Source organism: Cornus florida, unplaced genomic scaffold (assembly GCF_030987335.1).
Source record: "Cornus florida cultivar Cherokee Brave unplaced genomic scaffold, ASM3098733v1 CherokeeBrave_3.0.0_Hap2_Chr01, whole genome shotgun sequence".
NCBI classification, from domain to species: domain Eukaryota; kingdom Viridiplantae; phylum Streptophyta; class Magnoliopsida; order Cornales; family Cornaceae; genus Cornus; species Cornus florida.
The window spans coordinates 104,331,722-104,351,080 of NW_026775571.1; the positions used below are offsets into that span (position 1 = coordinate 104,331,722).

Here is a 19,359-nt window from a genome sequence, read left to right on the forward strand (position 1 = left end):
CCACATAAGTTGTCACAATCACTACCTAAGGAGTCTAACGTTTCCGTTGGCCACACTTCCAGTTAGGTTGTAGTTCTGATACCATTTGTAACAGTTCACTACATCACATTGTATGATATTATCCGTTTCAGATTATGCCAATAAGATATATGTTAGTTGGGGTGTAAGCCCACCACATAATATCACCCCTGATATCATGTGGTAGGGTCGATACCTACTCACACAACACTCAATTGGCATCCTCTTAATCGGGAGGATCTGTCATTCTTCAAAAAGTAATGTTACCATGAAGTTTACCTCATGACTTTTCTCACGAGCTCTTTATCTTTCTATTATGATCGTGTAAGAAAGTTGAGCCGCGCATCTAAGTGCTTGATAGAGGATAGTATAAAAGATTATATCGTAAACTAAGAAAAAAAGATTATACATTCAAAATGTTAATATTAAAATTCATTTATAATAAATCACACAAATAAATCATGTGAGAAATATATATATTTTGGGGAGATTGTGAAAAATATATATTTTGTAATTGGCTAATTTCGTTATCAAAATAAGTCAGATCGATCAAGTTGTAAAATTTTGTTCAGAATTTCAAGATTGAAGATCGGATGCGGATGTGGATTTGAAGAAGTTCAATTGTTCATGCTTTAATACACTTCAGGTTGATAAGAACAATTCTTTGGATAGGTATGTGAGTGTGTGAAAACACTTATTGAAGTTTTGAAAGTTTGAAGTACTTAGAAAGTTTACATTCTGCCTATTTAGTACTGGTAGACAAATCTAGTACTGGTAGCCAAATAGAATAATTATATTCTGTCAATTGGGAATTGGTAGCCAACTTTAATTGGTACTAGTAGCCAAATAGAAGAATTATATATTTTGTCCATTGGGAACCGGTAGCCAACTTTGGGAACAGGTAGCCAACCACATCGGATTCTTCTCTGTCCATCTGGAACCGGTAGCCAAAATCCAGTACCAGTTCAAGGCTTCAAAACTGCTTTGGTAACTTTAGTTTCCTGATCTGTTTTGATTCTTTTTTGGTATAGACTTCCTTCCAAAAGCCTATACACGAATTTCACTTATTTTACAAGTATTCTTAGGTCTTCTAAACTTCTATATAATGTCTCTTTTATTCAATATTGAGATATGACTTTGAGGAACAAAAATTCATTATTTTGAGAAAGCCTTTTGAGAGATATTTTTATTCAGAAAATCAATTTAATTTTTCTGATTTTATTTTTGAGAGCAAACACATAAACACAAGAGTGATTTAGGAGTGTTGTTCTCTATCTCATCGGAATTGGAGTATAATTGAAGATTCAGAGATTCTGAAAAGCAAAATTCATTCATTCTTCATCAAATTCAAATTTTTTTAAAAAAGGGGTGAAGCGATCACACTTTGAAGGAGTCAAAACATTCGTGGAGTGTTGTTTGATCTACCTACAACTCTTTTACAAAGATCAAGAGTAAGCCTAAGGTCAAGAGCTATTAAACGGGGGAGTCGCAAAGCCAATGATTGTCAGCGATTGATTTTTGGTAGAACGATAGGGTGTGAGTTTGAGTCAAAGTTCTGTGTTCTTTGCTTCAAACATAGTGGATCTTTTTCTCGATTAGGTTTTTCCCGCAACAATTGGTCTATTATATCAATTGGAGTTTACTCGCTAAAAATCGTGGTGTCATCTCTTAAACCTTATTTATTTTACTTGTACTTTATTTTTGCTTTGTGATTTGATTTTAATTTTATTTCGATAAAATTAAAATAAGTAAAAATTGGATAAGAAAGTAAGTTAAATCTATTCACCATCCTTCTAGGTTAATTATCCATATTATATTCCACAACCACTGCGCATAACTTACAAATCAAAATTTTACATACTATTTATTTTGATCAAATTACACTACTAACCTTAACAACATTGTGTTATTTCATTTTATGGTATTTTAAATTAATTTTCTACTATGAAATCTGACAATATGATTATATGATTTGTATATTATTTTCTTTGTAAAAAATATGCTAACTTAAAAGATCTCATAAGAAGCGTCGAGAGTCGTGACTCTTTTGGAAATACCCCGTCAACATCCATAGGTTTTACCGAAAAATCCAAACATCCACAGGTTACAAAAGGTTACATCTAAAATATTCCATTAAAAAAATAATAGTCATAGTACTCCGTATCAACTTACATTCCTTAAAGACATAAATTCTGTCTAGTCCATCTTACATTTCATGATGACCACTGCCTATGCAAAATTCTCTCACAATTCAACAAGAACACACAACATGTCATGGAACTCCTGAAACAATTATAAACAGAATCTCCCAGACCTACGAAAAAAAAATCAAACATAAGAGTATTTTTTTTAATCATAAAAGAATGAAAAAATTGATCACTTGTAGTAAAAAGGTCATGAACTTCACATCAGAGTAGTCCACATTCAATGCGGATACTCATTACTTTTATTATCCGTCCCCAGTCGATACTTATCATGAATGTCATTAAAATTTCTAGAACTAGCAAACGGATCACCACCAACACCCTCCTCCAGCTCCTGCCACTCCGGCTGCTCCAATTCCTCCCTCGTATTATTCGAGGAGCTCAACGTCCTCTCCGACCCGTCTATCAATGCCGTCCTGCTATACTGTTGCACCACCAGCACCGAAAAGGCCGACGAGAACTCCGACGTCACCAACACATCCCCGATGGCCCCGAGCTCCGGGCAGTCACACCAGTCTATTAGTCCCGCCGTGAGCGGCGACATCATTCCTCTTCCCTTTCCAACCACATAAAGATCGTAATTTTCGCGGTCCATTGCCTTAATTGCAGTCACAGTGTCTTCCTCATTGTTCAGCAACAATTCCGAATACGAAATTGATGCATCATCACCCGTGTTAATCTTGAACTTGTTCAAGAAATCCTCATCACGTTCCTTCTCTCTCACAATATCTATGTTGACACTAACCATCCCTTGTTTGCTCATGAAGTCCATAGGGTCCACATCCAATGCATGATCACTTGCGATGAATCTAACCACGCTTAGGCTCACATCTTGATGTTGAGCCATCCTCCATGCATAGGATAAGGCCTCCCGGTCGTCCGGTCCTCCGAAGTATAGCACGGCGATGCGGCGAGCGAAGTCGCCGGATTCTGCCAGTCCCCGGTCGATGACTACTCCGATGGAGCACGGGGCGGTGGCCAGAACGTTCTCGTTGACGTCCCGGATGGCGGGGTTGATGTCCTCCATTTCACCATCTAGGGTTTGCTGCCTGTGAAATGGGAGGATAATGAGTGCCACGCGCCTGTCCTCGGCAATGCTGCAGATGTCTTCGTCCATGGTGGAGTATGATGACCGGGCGAGAAGCGGCTGGATGGTGACGGAGTTGGACCGACGTTCAAACTGCTCGAAGGCGGTGATGATCTGGTCAGTTTGGGCTTGGATGTGATTAGGGTTTTTGACGCCGGATTTTTTGGTATCGTGGATGGTGACCACCGCGGAGGCGCGTCCGATGAGCTCGACTAGATGGACGGCGAAGACGGTGATGGGGGATGTTCGGGTGGGGTTGGAGACTTCGAGGAGGTTGATGATGCCCGGAACATTGCGCATTCCGTGGATGCAGGCGAGGATTCGGAACTCTTCCTCAGGTTTTGCTTTCTGTATGGTCCTCCTCTTGTAGGGCACAATGGTCCTTGACGGCCGGTTTAACATCATGATGGGCATGACAGTGATGGTCATCACCAATACAGTTATCAGCATTATAGTATAAGTTTGGATACTCAGAGCCTGCACAACATGTACACGACGAATATGTATTATTTTCAAACTTTAGACAAATGCATGCCTATCATGATCATGTTAATACAAATAATAAGTGTCTCGTATGTGGATTCTTTTAATGTAGTAAATTCTCGGTGGATTATAGGGAAAAAGGGCTAGTCCTAGTGAATATGTGGATTCTTTTAACGTGGAGTAGTAAATTCTCCGTAGATTATAGCGAAAAAGGGCTAGTCCCCAGTGAACGAGGCTTTTGCCACCGCAGAGTATGTCTATGATAAAATCTGCTGTCTACACAGCCTTATGTCTGCATAAACAACCTTGCATGAACAACCTTACTGTTGCACCACCCACCCAGTGAATCTTAGAAGAAATAAAACAAAAGCCCTCCAAATCCTTTTTTAATTATGAACGTGGGGTGCCTGAAAGTGTTTTGAAAACCAAGTTTTTTTTTTTTTTTTTTTTTTTTTTTTTTTTTTTTTTTTTTTTTTTTTGGGTAAATGTGAAAACTAAGTTACAAGAAGTTAATTTTAATAACGGAGAGCATGTATTACCCTTTGCTCCAGTCCCAAATAAAGGATGATCACGGCCAAGATGCTTTTGGTGTTCATAACTAGTCCAAGAGTCATGGCTTCCTTAATTTCAATCTTGCATAAGAAAGAGGCGAGGACAGTGCTCACAATCTTGGCAGAAGAAGCCAGAACAATTACCAACAACACCATTGCCAAGGAAGTATTATCTACGATCGTATCAATGTCGGTTTTAAGACCACAAACTGCAAAGAACAATGGCATCAAGAAAGCGGACACGAATTCTTCGAGCCTATCAACTATGGTAGCTTCAAGCTCTCCGCGCGGTATAGCAAGTCCAAATGCAAAAGCACCCACTATAGGGTGTGTCCCAAGTGCATCAGTTAGAACACCACACAACCCAACACCAACTAGAACGGATGATATGTAGTACTCACTGAATCCCTCTCCTTCCGGCTTCCGGTGGAGCACCCACAGGAGGGCCGGACGGAGGTAAAAAACGGAGAGCAACATGAAGGCCAAGGTAGAGAAAAATGTCCAATGGATTGTTGATAAACCACCTGATAAGGCAATTGCCACTGAAAGTAAAAACCTTGCACCGAGGTCATTGATCACGGATGCGGACAAGGCGGTTCTCGCCATGTCGGTTTGGAGGATCTTGAGCTTGTCAAGAGTACGGCCGAGGACTGAGCAGCCGGTGACGGTGAGGGTACTAGCCCAGAAGATGAAATCCACCGGGCTGCTGCTTTTGTCACGGAAAGGGATGAATAGACATGCACCCAAGATGAAAGGGAAAATAATTCCGGCGATGGCTACGCTGAAAGCCCTCTTTCCGGCTTGGGGTATGGCTTCTAGGTCGGTCTCTAGTCCGATGAGGAAGGCGTGGTAGACGAGGGCGAAGTGTGCCATTGGATCCAGCACCTTGAAACCAAGAGGAGGGAAGAGCTTCTTGCTGAAAGTTTCACTTCTTCCCAGTCCCGATGGACCTAGCAGTATGCCACCCTACAATTCATGTAACATTTTTTCAGCATGGCCATGCAATGACGCAAATGCTATTTATATGTGTGTGAAATATATAGAGTAAACTCACACAAAATTTGGAAGTCCATAAGACTACATAAACACACGCTGTGAACTTCATTCCCTTATCATAAGAATCCTAAAATAATTTTATTCACTTTTTCTATCTTTAGTTATTATATATATAGTTGATTGGAAAAGCTAGGGTTTGCTTTTAAACCATGCAAGCAGAGTTTTTGTATGATTTTTTAAATTTTGAGCTATATGAAAAAAAGGGAGCAAACAGACCTTGACCTTTTTTTGTGCAAAGTGTACTTATTATTTTCATTTCCCTTATATATATTTGTTTTGTTTTTTAAAAAAAGAAAAAAGAAAATTGACAATGTAAAATTGACCCATGAAGTAATTAATTTAAATGTGTTTTTCCATGCATATAAAGGGTAATGAAGTGGTAGCTAAATTAACATGAAATATTAGTTCAATGCACATAAATAAAGAAGGTGAGGATCAAAAGAAGAAGCTGGCAGATATTCAGGACAAGGAGGGAAGAAATTAAATTGTGTACTTACAATGACTTCAGCGACAAAACGAGGCTGCTTGAAAGGCTTGAAAGCGAGGAGGACAAGGCGATTCCAGAAAATAGCAAAGGCTTGCTGAGCAATGAAGAGAGGAATGACTTGAACCAAGGGGTTTGTGCCATGCCAAATGCCATTTTCGCTGAATATGGTCGCGGCATAACATGGAACTGTTCGGTTCAATTCTTTCAAGACCTCGCTTGGTTGGTCCATTATGGCCTCCCCTTTGTTCTTCCTCCTCTCCTCCTCTTTGGCTACCTCCTCCTCCTCCTCCTCAGCCTCTTGTCAGAGCAACGTCCACATTGTCGAGCCGTTAGAGGCACCTCCTCCTTGTTTGCAGCAACGAAAACGAAAATGGATAAATTTAGAAACAATGAGCTGAAATACAGAAGAAATTGTTTTGGCAGAATCATACCACCATGTCACAACTGTTCACAGTGGACATGTTTGGTTGCCCACTCTATTAGGGTGAATTTTAGTTTGTGTGGTTCTCATTTGTTAGGAGAAAATATAGCTAAGTGTGATTGTTATTTTTTTTGGAAAATCAAGCTGCAGTTATATTAATGTACAATATTATCAAAATGTATGTATCAGTATCACCAATGTCCCAATTAACCTCTCCTTCCATATATATTTTCCACTGAATATGGTTTCTTTCTGGTATTAATTAATCAAATATGAGCATGGTTAAAATCACGAGTCATGATTTAACATAAAACCTTGCGAAATTAGGTTTTGCTACACAATTTCTTGGGGTTAATTTGTTTGCCATTCCAAACACAATGGAGTTTAGTAATATTTACTGTGGATAAGACATACATTCATTACTGATAATTGCCACATTATTAGAATAAAAATTACATTATAATTATAAAATTATAAATTTATTTCGGTAAGGGTAAAAGCACGAAGTTGAGTTGTTTATAATAACATGAAAAAATTATTTAAAAGTAAAGACTAATTGGTCTTATAAAAAAATTATAAAACTTAGTTGTTTTTTTATAAGAAAAAGCAAGACTAAGTGATAATTTTTCATACTTTTTTCTACCTTTACCTCAAGCTCTCATATATATCTATACTATTATTAAATGTGCAAAGTGTTTCAGTATTTCAATTTATTTATTAATTGATATAAATTCTATAAAACTCAAAATTACCTAATAAAATTAAAATTAATTCAAATTAACAAAATATAAAAAGAATTTAATTCAAATTACAAAGTTCCACATGGGTTTTAAGTAAAAAGGATTACATGAAAGCCTCTTATAAAGCTATAGAGCTAAAAAAATAATAATCACACCTTCGCGGCCTTTAGGCTAAGATCAAGTGTAGTACTAAATTTTTTTGGGTCGGCCTTTTGGCTAATCTTTCTTGGTCAAAAATTGAGAATTCTAGAAATCCAGAATTTAAGAGTAAAATACATAAACTCTGCCAAAGAGTTTCAGTATTTATTTATTAGTATTTAAGTATTTATTTATTTATATAAAAAAATATTTAAAACACTAAAATCTACATAATAAAATTTAAATTAACCTATTTATCCATTTATTATTATGAATTTTTTAATAAAAGAAAATCCAATTATACAAGAATTATTAATATAAAAATATTTATTAATTGATATATAAAACAAAATAATTTTTCTAAAGCTCTACCATAAATTAGTTTTCTTAATAAAATTAAATCTAATTAGACAAGGATATATTTAAAGAAAATAAAATAATTTCTATAAAACAATATCACAAATTGCCTATTTTATTTTCAATAAAACTATATCACACTATACAAAGATATATTTAAAGAGTTTCTATAAAACTCTAACACAAATTACCTATTTATCTATTTATTATTAGTTTTTTAATAAAAAGAAATCTAATTAGACAAGTATTTTTTAATATAAAAAATTATTTATTAATTGACATAAAAAGAGGTTTTAAAAGTGTTTCTATAAAACTCTAACACAAATTACCTATTTATCTATTTATTATGAGTTTTTTTTAATAAAAGTAAATCGAATTAAACAAGAATTATTAAAATCAATAATATTTATTAATTGAAAATTACGCAAAGTGTTTCAGTATGTCAGTATTTATTTATTTTATATAAAAAATTATTTATTAATTGATATAAAAATAGTTTTTGTAAAAATAGTTTCTATAAAACTCTAAAAATTACCTAATAAAATCAATCACATTCTATATAAAACTCTAATTTTTAGTTCAATATAAAAAGAATAGTTATTTTTTATGAATAATTATCAAAATATAACCGGCCCGGCCCAATTATGATTATGTAATTATCAGAAAATGACACATGTCATCATCATATTAATCCAAGAAGTTTATAAATAGAGGCATAGAGGAAGGAGTACAGAAATTGAGAATTCTAGAAATTCATATTTCTAAAATACATAAACTTTGCCAAAGAGTTTCAGTATTTATTTATTTATATAAAAAAAATTTATTAATTGATATAAAAATAGTTTTTATCTATACTATTATTAGATGTGCAAAGAGTTTCAGTATTTAAGTATTTTTTTATTTATATAAAAGAATATTTAAAACACTAAAATCTACATAATAAAATTTAAATTAACCTATTTATCTATTTATTATTATGAATTTTTTAATAAAAGAAAATCTAATTAGACAATAATTACTAATATAAAAAATATTTATTAATTGATAAATAAAACAAAATAATTTTTCTAAAACTCAACCACAAATTAGCTTTTATTATTAGTTTCTTAATAAAATTAAATCATAATTAGAGATTGATATATTTAAAGAAAATAAAATAATTTCTATAAAACTCTATCACAAATTACCTATTTTATTTTAAATAAAACTCTATCACACTAGATAAAGATATATGTAAAGAGTTTCTATAAAATTCTAACACAATTTACTTATTTATCTATTTATTATGAGTTTTTTAATAAAAGAAAATTGTATTATACATGTATTATTAATATAAAAAATTATTTATTAATTGATATAAAAAGATGTTTTAAAATAGTTTATATAAAGCTCTAACATAAATTACTTATTTATCTATTTAGTATGAGTTTTTTTTTAATAAAAGTAAATTTAATTAGACAAGAATTATTAAATTAAAAATATTTATTAATTAAATATTACCTAATAAAATAATGCAACGTGTTTTGGTGTTTCCGTATTTATTTATTTATATAAAAAAATATTTATTAATTAATATAAAAATAATTTTTGTAAAAATAGTTTCTATAAAACTCTAAAAATTATCGAATAAAATCAATCACTTCCTATATAAAACTCTTATTTTTAGTTCAATATAAAAAGAATAGTTATTTTTTCTGGATAATTATGATTATGTAATCATCAAAAAAGGATACATGTCATCATCCTATTAATCAAAGAAGCCTATAAATAAAGGCATGGAGGAAGGAGGAAGGGGTACAGAAATTGAGAAATCTAGAATTCAAGATTAAAGTACAGAAACTCTGCTAAAGTGTTTCAGTATTTATTTATTTATATAAAAAAATATTTATTAATTGATATAAAAATAGTTTTTATCTATACTATTGTTAGATGTGCAAAGAGTTTCAGTATTTAAGTATTTATTTATTTATATAAAAAAATATTTAAAAAACTAAAATCTAAATAATAAAATTTAAATTAACCTATTTATCTATTTATTATTATGAATTTTTTAATAAAATAAAATCTAATTAGACAATAATTATTAATATAAAAAAATATTTATTATTTTATATATAAAACAAAATAATTTTTCGAAAACTCTACCACAAATTAGCTTTTATTATGAGCTTCTTAATAAAATTAAATCTAATAAGACAAGGATATATTTAAAGAAAATAAAATAATTTCTATAAACTCTATCACAAATTACCTATTTTATTTTCAATAAAACTATACAGAGATATATTTAAAGAGTTTCTATAAAACTCTAACACAAATTACATATTTATCTATTTATTATGAGTTTTATAATAAAAAGGAAAGCTAATTAAACAAGTATTACTAATATTAAAAATTATTTATTAATTGATATAAAAAGATGTTTTAAAAAAGTTTCTATAAAACTCTAACACAAATTACGTATTTATCTATTTATTATGATTTTTTTTTTAATAAAAGTAAATCTAATTAGATAAGAATTATTAAAACAAAAATATTTATTAATTACAAAATTACCTAATAATATTAATCACATTATATATAAAACTCTTATTTTTAGTTTAATATAAAAAGAATATATAGTTATTTTTTATGGATAATTATCACAATATAACCGGCCAGCCCAATTATGATTATGTAATTATTAAAAAATGACACATGTCATAATCCTATTAATTCAAGAAGTTTATAAATAGAGGTATGAAGGAAGGAGGAAGGGGTACAAAAATTGAGAATTGTTGAAATCTAGACTTACAGAGTAAAATACAGAAGCTCTGCCAAAGAGTTTCCGTATTTATTAAAAAGAGTTTTTATCTATATTATTATTAAATGTGCAAAGAGTTTCAGTTTTTATTTATTTATATATAAAAAATTATTAATTGATATGAAAAGACTTTTTTTTTTAAAAAAAAAAAAAAACTCTAGAAAACACTTAAATATACATAATAAAGAGTTTCTATAAAACTCTTATACAAATTATCTATTTATCTATTTATTGTGAGTTTTTTTAATAAAAGGAAATCTAATTAAACAAGTATTACTAATATAAAAAATTATTTATTAATTGATATAAAAAGAGGTTCAAAAGAGTTTCTATAAAACTCTAACACAAATTATCAATTTATCTATTTATTATGAGTTTTTTTTAATAAAAGTAAATCTAATTAGACAAGAATTATTAAATTAAAAGTATTTATTAATTTATATAAAAATAATTTTTAAAAGAGTTTATATTAAACTCTAACACAAATTCCCTATTTATTTATTTATTATAAGTTTTTTAATAAAAGAAATTCTAATTAGACAAGAATTATTAATATAAAAAATATTTTTTAATTGATATAAAAAATAAAATATTTTTTCTAAAACTCTATCATAAACTACCTTTTATTATGAGTTTTTTATTATTTATTTTATTTTTAATAAAAGCTAATTTAATTTGACAAGAATTCATAAAATATTTATTAATAGATATAAAAAGAGTTTTTAAAAGAGTTTCTATTAAACTCTAACACAAATTTCTTATTTATTTATTTATTATAAGTTTTTTAATAAAAGAAATTTTAATTAGACTAGAAAAATTCTACCACAAATTACCTATTTTATTTTCAATAAAATTATAATACATTTGACAAAGATATATTTTAAGATTTTATTTAAAAACTCTAATACAAATTACCTATTTATTTTGAGTTTTTAATAAAAGGAAATCTAATTAGACAAGTATTGTTAATATAAAAAATTATTTATTAATTGATATAAAAAGAGGTTTTAAAAGAGTTTCGCGGATCGCTATACTCTTAGGCTTTGACTTTGAGAGGAAGAATTCCATTTACATGCACCCATTATGATCTGAGTTTTTTTTAATAAGAGAAAATATAATTAAAGAAGAATATATTTAAAGAAAATAAAATAATTTTTATAAAATATATCACAAATTGGCTGTTTTATTTTCTATAAAACTCTATCACATTATCTATAAAACATTCAACATGTGCATTGCACATGTCTTTTCCTAGTGTGTGTATATATATATATATTTATATTTCCGGTAAGTAAGTAATAAGTATGCAATAAAGAAAAGAAAAAGCATTTATAAAAATACTCGGGGGCAATACCCAAAGCCCAAACCGGACTGGGCTATCAAGCCCACCAGGACACAGCATAACCTTAAGAAAACTGGGCAAAACCAACCAGACCTACAGATACAATCTCATGTCCAAGCAAAGCCCAAATTGAGGAAAACAGAAGGAAAGAAACAGGCCCACCCAACTCAGGACCAGGGTTGGGTTAGTCTTTTACATTTGATGTCGAAGACCTGCCAACCGTAAAATGATTTTTCATTTTAGATTTTTATTTTCCTTTCTAATTTTTGAAAATTGTGTACCACTTAAGTGATGTTATAATGATAAAAATATTCCTTAATAAAAATTAAAGAAAATTTAGATTTTATTTAAAATAAATTTTTATTTTATTTTCCTTTAAAATTTCCATAGAAATTAATTAATTTTTTTAAAAAAATTACGAACCACTAAAGTGATGTTTAAAGAAAAAATGAATTTCCTGGAATTATTTCATTCGCAAGTCCGGAGTATTTTGGTACATTTAATTCACGCAATAAATGGATAGTCAAGAGGACTTTTAGGTCAAATTTTTAGTCAAATGGGTTTTTTGTGCAAAGCTTGGAATTTTTTTATATATTTTTTCATTTGCTCTATATACAGTATTTAGCATATTTCGGCATTTTCGATCCGAGAGTCCGACGATATTAGTTCCCGCCAAAGTAAATGACCTTTGTTCTCTAGTTCCCGCCAAAAGCAAAACTTAGGGCTGAAAAGCGCATAACAATTCTCTCCTCTCTCTATTCACACACTCTCTCTCTCTATCTGAAGCACAAATTATCGCAGTCGCAGATAGAGAAACAGAGGCCAAGAAATGGACATCAGCGAGGAAGTCAGGGCAGAGCACAAACGAGCTTTCCTCAAGTTTTTCGATCAAGATGTAAACCCTAATTCCGATCCATCCCTCTCATTACTCTCTCTTCTATTTAAATTATTTCTCTCTCTAACTTTCTTCAATTCATCAGGCCCGGAGGAACTCTTACATCGACGAAATCAGGAAAATGATTCACCACAAGCGCCGCCGTTTCATCGTCAACATCTCTGATCTCTTCGATTTCAAGGGAGATCGAGAATTGGCTCGCAGGTAGCTCGCCTAAATTTTCACATCTCTACATTACATATTATATATATAAATAAATATGGGTATATATATATAGGCCCTATTTGTGTTTAATTTACTTCGTTTTTGTACAATTTTTTTAGGCTCCTTCAAAGTCCGAGCGAGTACATACAACCGCTTTGCGATGCGGTCACTGAAGTTGCTCGCAGTCTTGATCCCAAGTACTTGAAGGAAGGAGAGCAAGTGCTTGTTGGCTTTGAAGGCCCTTTTGTTTCGCGTCGTGTTACGCCGAGAGATCTCCTCTCCAGCTTCATCGGTTCCATGGTCTGCGTTGAGGGCATCATCACAAAATGTACTCCTTTGCTCTCTAAGTTCCTGAATTTTGTTCACCATTTGTTAGATGTGCTAGTTGTGGTTCACAATGTGTTTGAAATAAATATAATGGTGTTTGGAACTGAAGTTACAACTAGTCTGGGGTGAATTATCTGAAATTACAATTTTTTATTTTTTATTTCAGTTGTGCCAATTTCATTTTTCAATAATTTTTTGTCATTGGAGTAGGGATTTGTTAATTATTTGGTATAGATCAGGAACAATCCAGAGAAAATATGAGTTACATGGGCATGTGTGGTAGAAAAATTAGAATGATGCTTTATTTTTCAGGAAAAACTTCAATTATTTGTCTGTTTGGAGTACTTTGGAATGATTTATATGTATTGGACGATTTTGGGTTTTGTTTGTCTGATGAAAAAAATTGGATTAAGAATTTGGGACTAATTTAAAAACTGTATATACCCCCCTTGTAATTTGAATTCCTATTCTGTGGATAGTCCAAGTCAGCTATTAGGTTTCTCATCCCAGGTGGTTCAAAATGGACCAAAAATCATTTACCTTAAGATCCATCTCCAGCCTTTTCTTCTCCCTTTCTTTTTTTCTTTTCGTTTTCCCAATTTCCAACTTCTTGGTAAGCAATGCCACCACTCAATTTAAATATGGATCTTTTAGACTACCTAAGTGACTTAGTTTTGAAACTTGATTGAGTTGCAGTTCAACCTGTTAAGATGGTCATATGACTTAAGAATTTGTGAAATAGTTAACAGTTCATCACAATCTTGCATTTCCAAAGTACTTGATGTCATAATATATTTACTGGGAGTACTGACTACAGAACATCATTGGCTCAAAACTAAAGGATCTGAATCTACAATGCTTATGAGAACAATGATGTGATGATTGTTATCAATACTCATTAATCCATATCTTCTTAAAAACTTAGATTTATCAGGGACTGATTTTTGAACGTATGTGGCTAGCCAATTGATTGATTATCTGATTTATCTGTCTAAATTACTAAAAATAAATACTTCTATGTGTCTATGTTACATGATGAATGATGGTATTTGACATACAAATAGGAAATTTGGCTACTACAACCACAGTTAGATGATTTGTTGCCTATTAGTGTATGATAGTATTGTATACGTACTACTGATCTGCTACTTAATTTTATTTTTTAGGTTCTCTTGTAAGGCCAAAGGTTGTTAAAAGTGTTCACTTCTGCCCTAACACGGGAGCGTTCACTGCTCGTGAATATCGAGATATTACATCCAATATGGGTTTGCCCACAGGGTCTGTGTATCCAACGAGGGTAATCTCTCTTTTGCTATATATATATATATATATATATATATATATTTTTTTTTTACATTTATAGTCATTTTTTATAGTACTTTACATTATAAATTATAACAGAAAAAATAGTTGAGAATTGAATGTTTTCCCTAGGATGATAATGGCAATTTATTGGTGACTGAGTATGGGCTGTGCACATACAAGGACCATCAAACTCTATCAATGCAAGAAGTGCCTGAGAATTCTGCCCCTGGCCAGCTTCCACGAACAGTGGATGTCATAGTTGAGGATGACCTGGTGGATTCATGCAAGCCTGGAGACCGTGTGGCAATTGTAGGGATATATAAAGCTATTCCTGGGAAAAGCAAGGGCAGTGTGAATGGGGTATTCAGGTTGGTTGTGTATCACATTTTGTGCCATGCTGTTTCGAAGTTTATAAGTGTGATCAAGTGACATCATTTTTGTAGGACTGTGCTAATAGCTAACAATGTCACTCTGCTAAACAAAGAGGCAAATGCACCAATCTACACTCCCGAAGATATAACTAACATTAGGAAGGTATCTGAGAGAGATGATACATTCGACCTTCTTGGTAATTCGCTTGCACCATCTATACATGGGCATTTGTGGATTAAGAAAGCAGTGATTTTATTGATGCTTGGTGGGACAGAAAAGAACTTGAAAAATGGGACTCATTTGCGAGGGTGAGCAATATTTTATACCTCTTGGTATTTGCATGAATGTTATTGATCAAAATCAGTTCAATCATTTGTTATCCCATGGATCTGTTTCTTTTTTGCCATGTTGCTCCATTCAGGGACACATCTTAATGTTTGGCATAATATCAAAATTTGACCCTTCATAATCTAATTTCCTTCTTTCTTAGTGACATAAATATGATGATGGTTGGTGATCCATCTGTTGCTAAGTCTCAACTGCTAAGAGCAATAATGAATATAGCTCCTCTAGCCATATCAACGACAGGTCGGGGTTCCTCTGGTGTTGGGTTGACTGCTGCAGTTACTTCTGATCAAGAAACAGGTGAGACATCTGAGTTCTAGCATATGACACCATGTGGAGATTGTTATAAAACAATGGTGGTTCTCTTGTGATTAGGAGAAAGAAGGCTAGAAGCTGGTGCTATGGTTCTTGCTGATCGTGGTGTTGTCTGCATTGACGAGTTTGATAAGATGAATGACCAAGATCGTGTCGCCATACATGAGGTTATGGAGCAGCAGACTGTAACAATTGCCAAAGCTGGTATCCATGCATCACTGAATGCTCGATGCAGTGTGGTAGCAGCTGCAAATCCTATTTATGGAACTGTAAGTCTTACATAAGTCACTAGTTTAAATGCACACATAATTTGCCACATGGAAACAAATGTAAAGGCATAGTTTTCTCTATTTGCTTCATTGATTGACTTGATTTATTGCTGGTTTTTGGATTAATGCACAGTATGACCGATCATTAACTCCAACAAAGAATATTGGACTTCCGGATTCTTTGCTTTCTCGTTTTGATTTATTATTTATCGTACTGGATCAAATGGATCCAGATATTGACCGTCGAATTTCAGAGCATGTCTTACGTATGCACCGGTATCGTTCAGCAATAGACGGAGGTAGGTAGGCAGAATCATTGTAGTTCAATGATTTGTGGGCTTACTAGCCTGTTAAAAAAATTGTTCAAGTAAAGCAACTTCAAACTCTCAGGTGAGGCGACACTTGATGGGAGTACAAGATATGGAAGAGAAGAAGATGCTGATGGGTCATCTGTTTATGTTAAGTATAACCGAATGTTGCATGGTAGAAAAACGGGAAGGGCTCAGAAGCGTGATACACTCACCATAAAGTTTCTTAAGAAGTATATTCATTATGCAAAACATAGGATACAACCAGAGCTGACCGATGAGGTGATGATACTTTTTGTTTGTGTTTATGCATCAATTCAGCTTTGTCCTTTTAATTGCCAAATTGACAAATATGGTTCTCTTATTGTTGATTACCCTTAATTCCTTGTCTCCCCGAAGCACCTTAATCTTATTTGGCTTTTCCGGTGCTGATTTTAACAATATTTATTTAACAGGCATCTGATCATATTGCAACAACATATGCAGAGCTCAGAAATGCCAGTTCAAATGCAAAGGTTAGTGTGCACAACCAGCTAACAATCGTATTGAGCCTAAGTGCTATGTTTGCTCTCTTAATCATTCAAGATGCTGTTTTTCCTTTTGTAGACTGGGGGAGGGACGCTTCCAATAACTGCCAGAAGCTTAGAAACCATAATACGACTCTCCACTGCTCATGCCAAACTGAAGTTGAGCAGAGAGGTATCTGATTATTTACACTCTTCTGATGCAATTTTTTTAAAGATTGTAGTGATGTTATGGTATTTGGCATTCATTTCTCAATACACTTCATCAATTTCAGTGTTCTGTTGATCCTTGTAAGCCATGACTGAAACTGGAGAGAACATGGTTATATGATTTGTGTATTTACCTTTTCTTTGTTTATTATTGTGGTTCAACTATTTCTCATTTTTGATTGGCATCTTGTGCTTGTTATTAATACTTTGTTGTGGATGCTTATTTTGTATTGGGCAGGTTTTCAAGTCGGATGTTGAAGCAGCTCTTAAAGTTCTCAATTTCGCAATATACCATAAAGAATTGACAGAAATGGACGAGCGTGAGGAAGAAAGAGAGAGGGAGTTTGAGAGAAAACGCAAAGCTGACCATGATGGTGGTAACGCTGATAGCACTGACCATGGGCTTACAGCTAGTAGAGGAGGGTGAGTCTGCGATGAGCAGTTTTTTTTTGGGAAACTATCACACATATGAAATATCTTATAATTGTAATTTCTTAGTTATTGTTATCATTTTTTTGTGAATGCATTGGTAGCCAGTAGCCAGTAGCCACTACTTCGAGCTATATCATGGACTAAATGTTAACCTTATTGTGCTTTATTTTCCAAAGCGTTCACATAAAGCAGTTAGTCCTTGATGGAAGTACTAGGGTAAAAACTGTAGAAAAACGTATGTACGTACTTCAAGGCAGGTAAAGGAAGTTATAGAAGGGGATTAATTTTTATATGATATGCATAATACTTGTAATTTTATGATAATCCCAGACATTAAGAGACTAAAAGGTGGTTCAAAAATTGATCTCTACGTATAATTCTTTTGATGTTTTCTTTTGTTTTCTGTTAAGTGTGACGGAAGCCATGGAAGTAGATGAGCCTCCTGCAACCCAATCCAACATCAATGTATCTCCAGAAAGGTTGGTTTGTCATAAACCACTTGTATGACCATATTTTTGTGTATTCTCGTTTACATTTCAACACTCTTATCACTTTGAACCATAAATGTTGGTTTACTGTTTGTGTCAATAGTTCTTATGTTTGTTCCTTTTGTTTGCAGAATAGAAGCCTTTAACTCTTTATTGGGGCAGCATGTGCGTGTACACCACTTGGATCGCATGTCTATTGCAGACATTGAGACAGTTATGAACACTGGGGCAGCTGTCCCATATTCCAGGGCGGAGATAATGTACTTGTTAGAGGTAATGCTTTCGTTTGGTAAATTTATTAGTATTTCTAGTTAATTAAGGGATCCAGTTGTCCTGTGTCTTAATATGCTTGAATGGAATCTTACTTTTGAGTTAACTTCTGCTAGGTTTTCTAACTTGCTTACATCAGTAGACTAAGCAATAGCATAAAGGAAAACCTTTTATATTTGTGCAGAAACTGGGAGATAATAGAGTGATGATACACGAGGATACAGTGCATATACTGTAAAGAAATGCTGGTTGATCAATCCCCAGCTGCACTACTTCAATGGTACGTAATTTGATTTGATTCTTTTGAACAATAACGTGACCATCAAGGCATCAAGATTTTATCATCAGGCTGATGCCACCCCCTGCTTGCCAAACGCTTGGTGTCAATTTGAGCGAGCTTATCAGTTCATCTTCTTTTTCTTTTCTTTTCTTTTCTTTTCTTTTCTCTTCGCACATATTCCATATTTATTAAAACCAGACACTACATTCGTATTGAAATTTTGTAGTCTCTCAGTTGACGGGAGTCGAATTTCGGGATGCGATCTACCAAAGCAGCATGGCAACAGCTTCAATTGGAGAAAAAATATGGCATGGAATTTTTTCTCTATGTTTGTTGTAAGCAGTTAAGAGTGAATTCTGAAGGAGGAATGAGACTGAAAACTGTATTAAAGCAGTGCAATGTTGAACTTGCTCTCCAAGGATTTTGCCAAGCAGCAAGCCTTGTCTGACAACATATTTTTGCGACTGTCCTGTCTGAAATTTGTCACTTTTCTCATGTAATTTTTTTTTAAATTTTTTTATTTCACTAACGTTTGGGACTGATTGATGTTTCTTTGGTTAAAACTTGTACTTGAAGATGGATAAATTACATGAGAGCTTAGTTTCATCCTTAATATGCTTCACTCTTCAAGTTGTCTTGAGTGTTCTGGGCATGTATACTAGTGGTTTTAACATTGAATTTGTTACAAAAACTACTGCAAAATACCAAACTTGGAACAAAATTTAACAATAAACAACCTTGTCACGACTCCCCAAGACCATTACAATAACTTGTCATGATAAACTTCCAACTAAATGCTTGGTTTTTTTTTTTTTATTATTTTTTTGTTGAAGTTTTTTACTTGCAGAACAAAAAATAAACATAGGTTTTGAGATTTGTGTTGTGCATGAACAGTTTTCATTTTATCAATGAATTTAATACTCGTAAAAAGTGAGAATAGAGTTTCTACTATAATGATTAAGAATTTAATTATTAGTTTATATATATTTGTTTTGATGTAAAATATTTTTTAATATTTGTTTGTTAAAATATTAAAACTTAATAAAAATATCTTATTTATGAATTTTTAATAAATTATTTTACATGTTCAATGAACTTAATTTTAACGTCAATTTAGACTTTTATCAA

The 19,359-nt window shown here is 32.4% G+C and overlaps 2 protein-coding genes across 3 annotated transcripts; one reads left to right on the forward strand and one right to left on the reverse strand.

Moving 5' to 3' along the window:
- Window positions 1-2,442: 2,442 nt before the first annotated feature.
- Window positions 2,443-6,115, reverse strand: LOC132279552 (cation/H(+) antiporter 15-like). Its single transcript, XM_059781571.1, has 3 exons — window positions 5,897-6,115; window positions 4,332-5,309; window positions 2,443-3,786 (listed from the first exon to the last, which is right to left on the reverse strand). Exons 1-3 carry the CDS (start codon window positions 6,113-6,115, stop codon window positions 2,443-2,445), a joined length of 2,541 nt encoding a protein of 846 aa, XP_059637554.1.
- A 6,239-nt stretch (window positions 6,116-12,354) lies between these two features.
- On the forward strand, window positions 12,355-18,844 carry LOC132311267 (DNA replication licensing factor MCM3 homolog 2). 2 transcript variants are annotated; one of them, XM_059809107.1, is made up of 17 exons: window positions 12,355-12,582; window positions 12,668-12,786; window positions 12,906-13,114; window positions 14,280-14,410; window positions 14,548-14,786; window positions 14,862-15,098; window positions 15,281-15,435; window positions 15,511-15,719; window positions 15,853-16,018; window positions 16,110-16,309; window positions 16,483-16,542; window positions 16,634-16,726; window positions 17,000-17,184; window positions 17,604-17,672; window positions 17,813-17,954; window positions 18,136-18,231; window positions 18,458-18,844. In XM_059809107.1, exons 1-16 carry the CDS (start codon window positions 12,517-12,519, stop codon window positions 18,187-18,189), a joined length of 2,334 nt encoding a protein of 777 aa, XP_059665090.1. In that variant the 5' UTR covers window positions 12,355-12,516; the 3' UTR covers window positions 18,190-18,231; window positions 18,458-18,844. The 2 variants fall into 2 exon arrangements, with proteins under 2 accessions (XP_059665090.1, XP_059665096.1); XM_059809113.1 differs by having other exon boundaries at window positions 18,466-18,844.
- The last annotated feature ends 515 nt before the right edge of the window (window positions 18,845-19,359 follow it).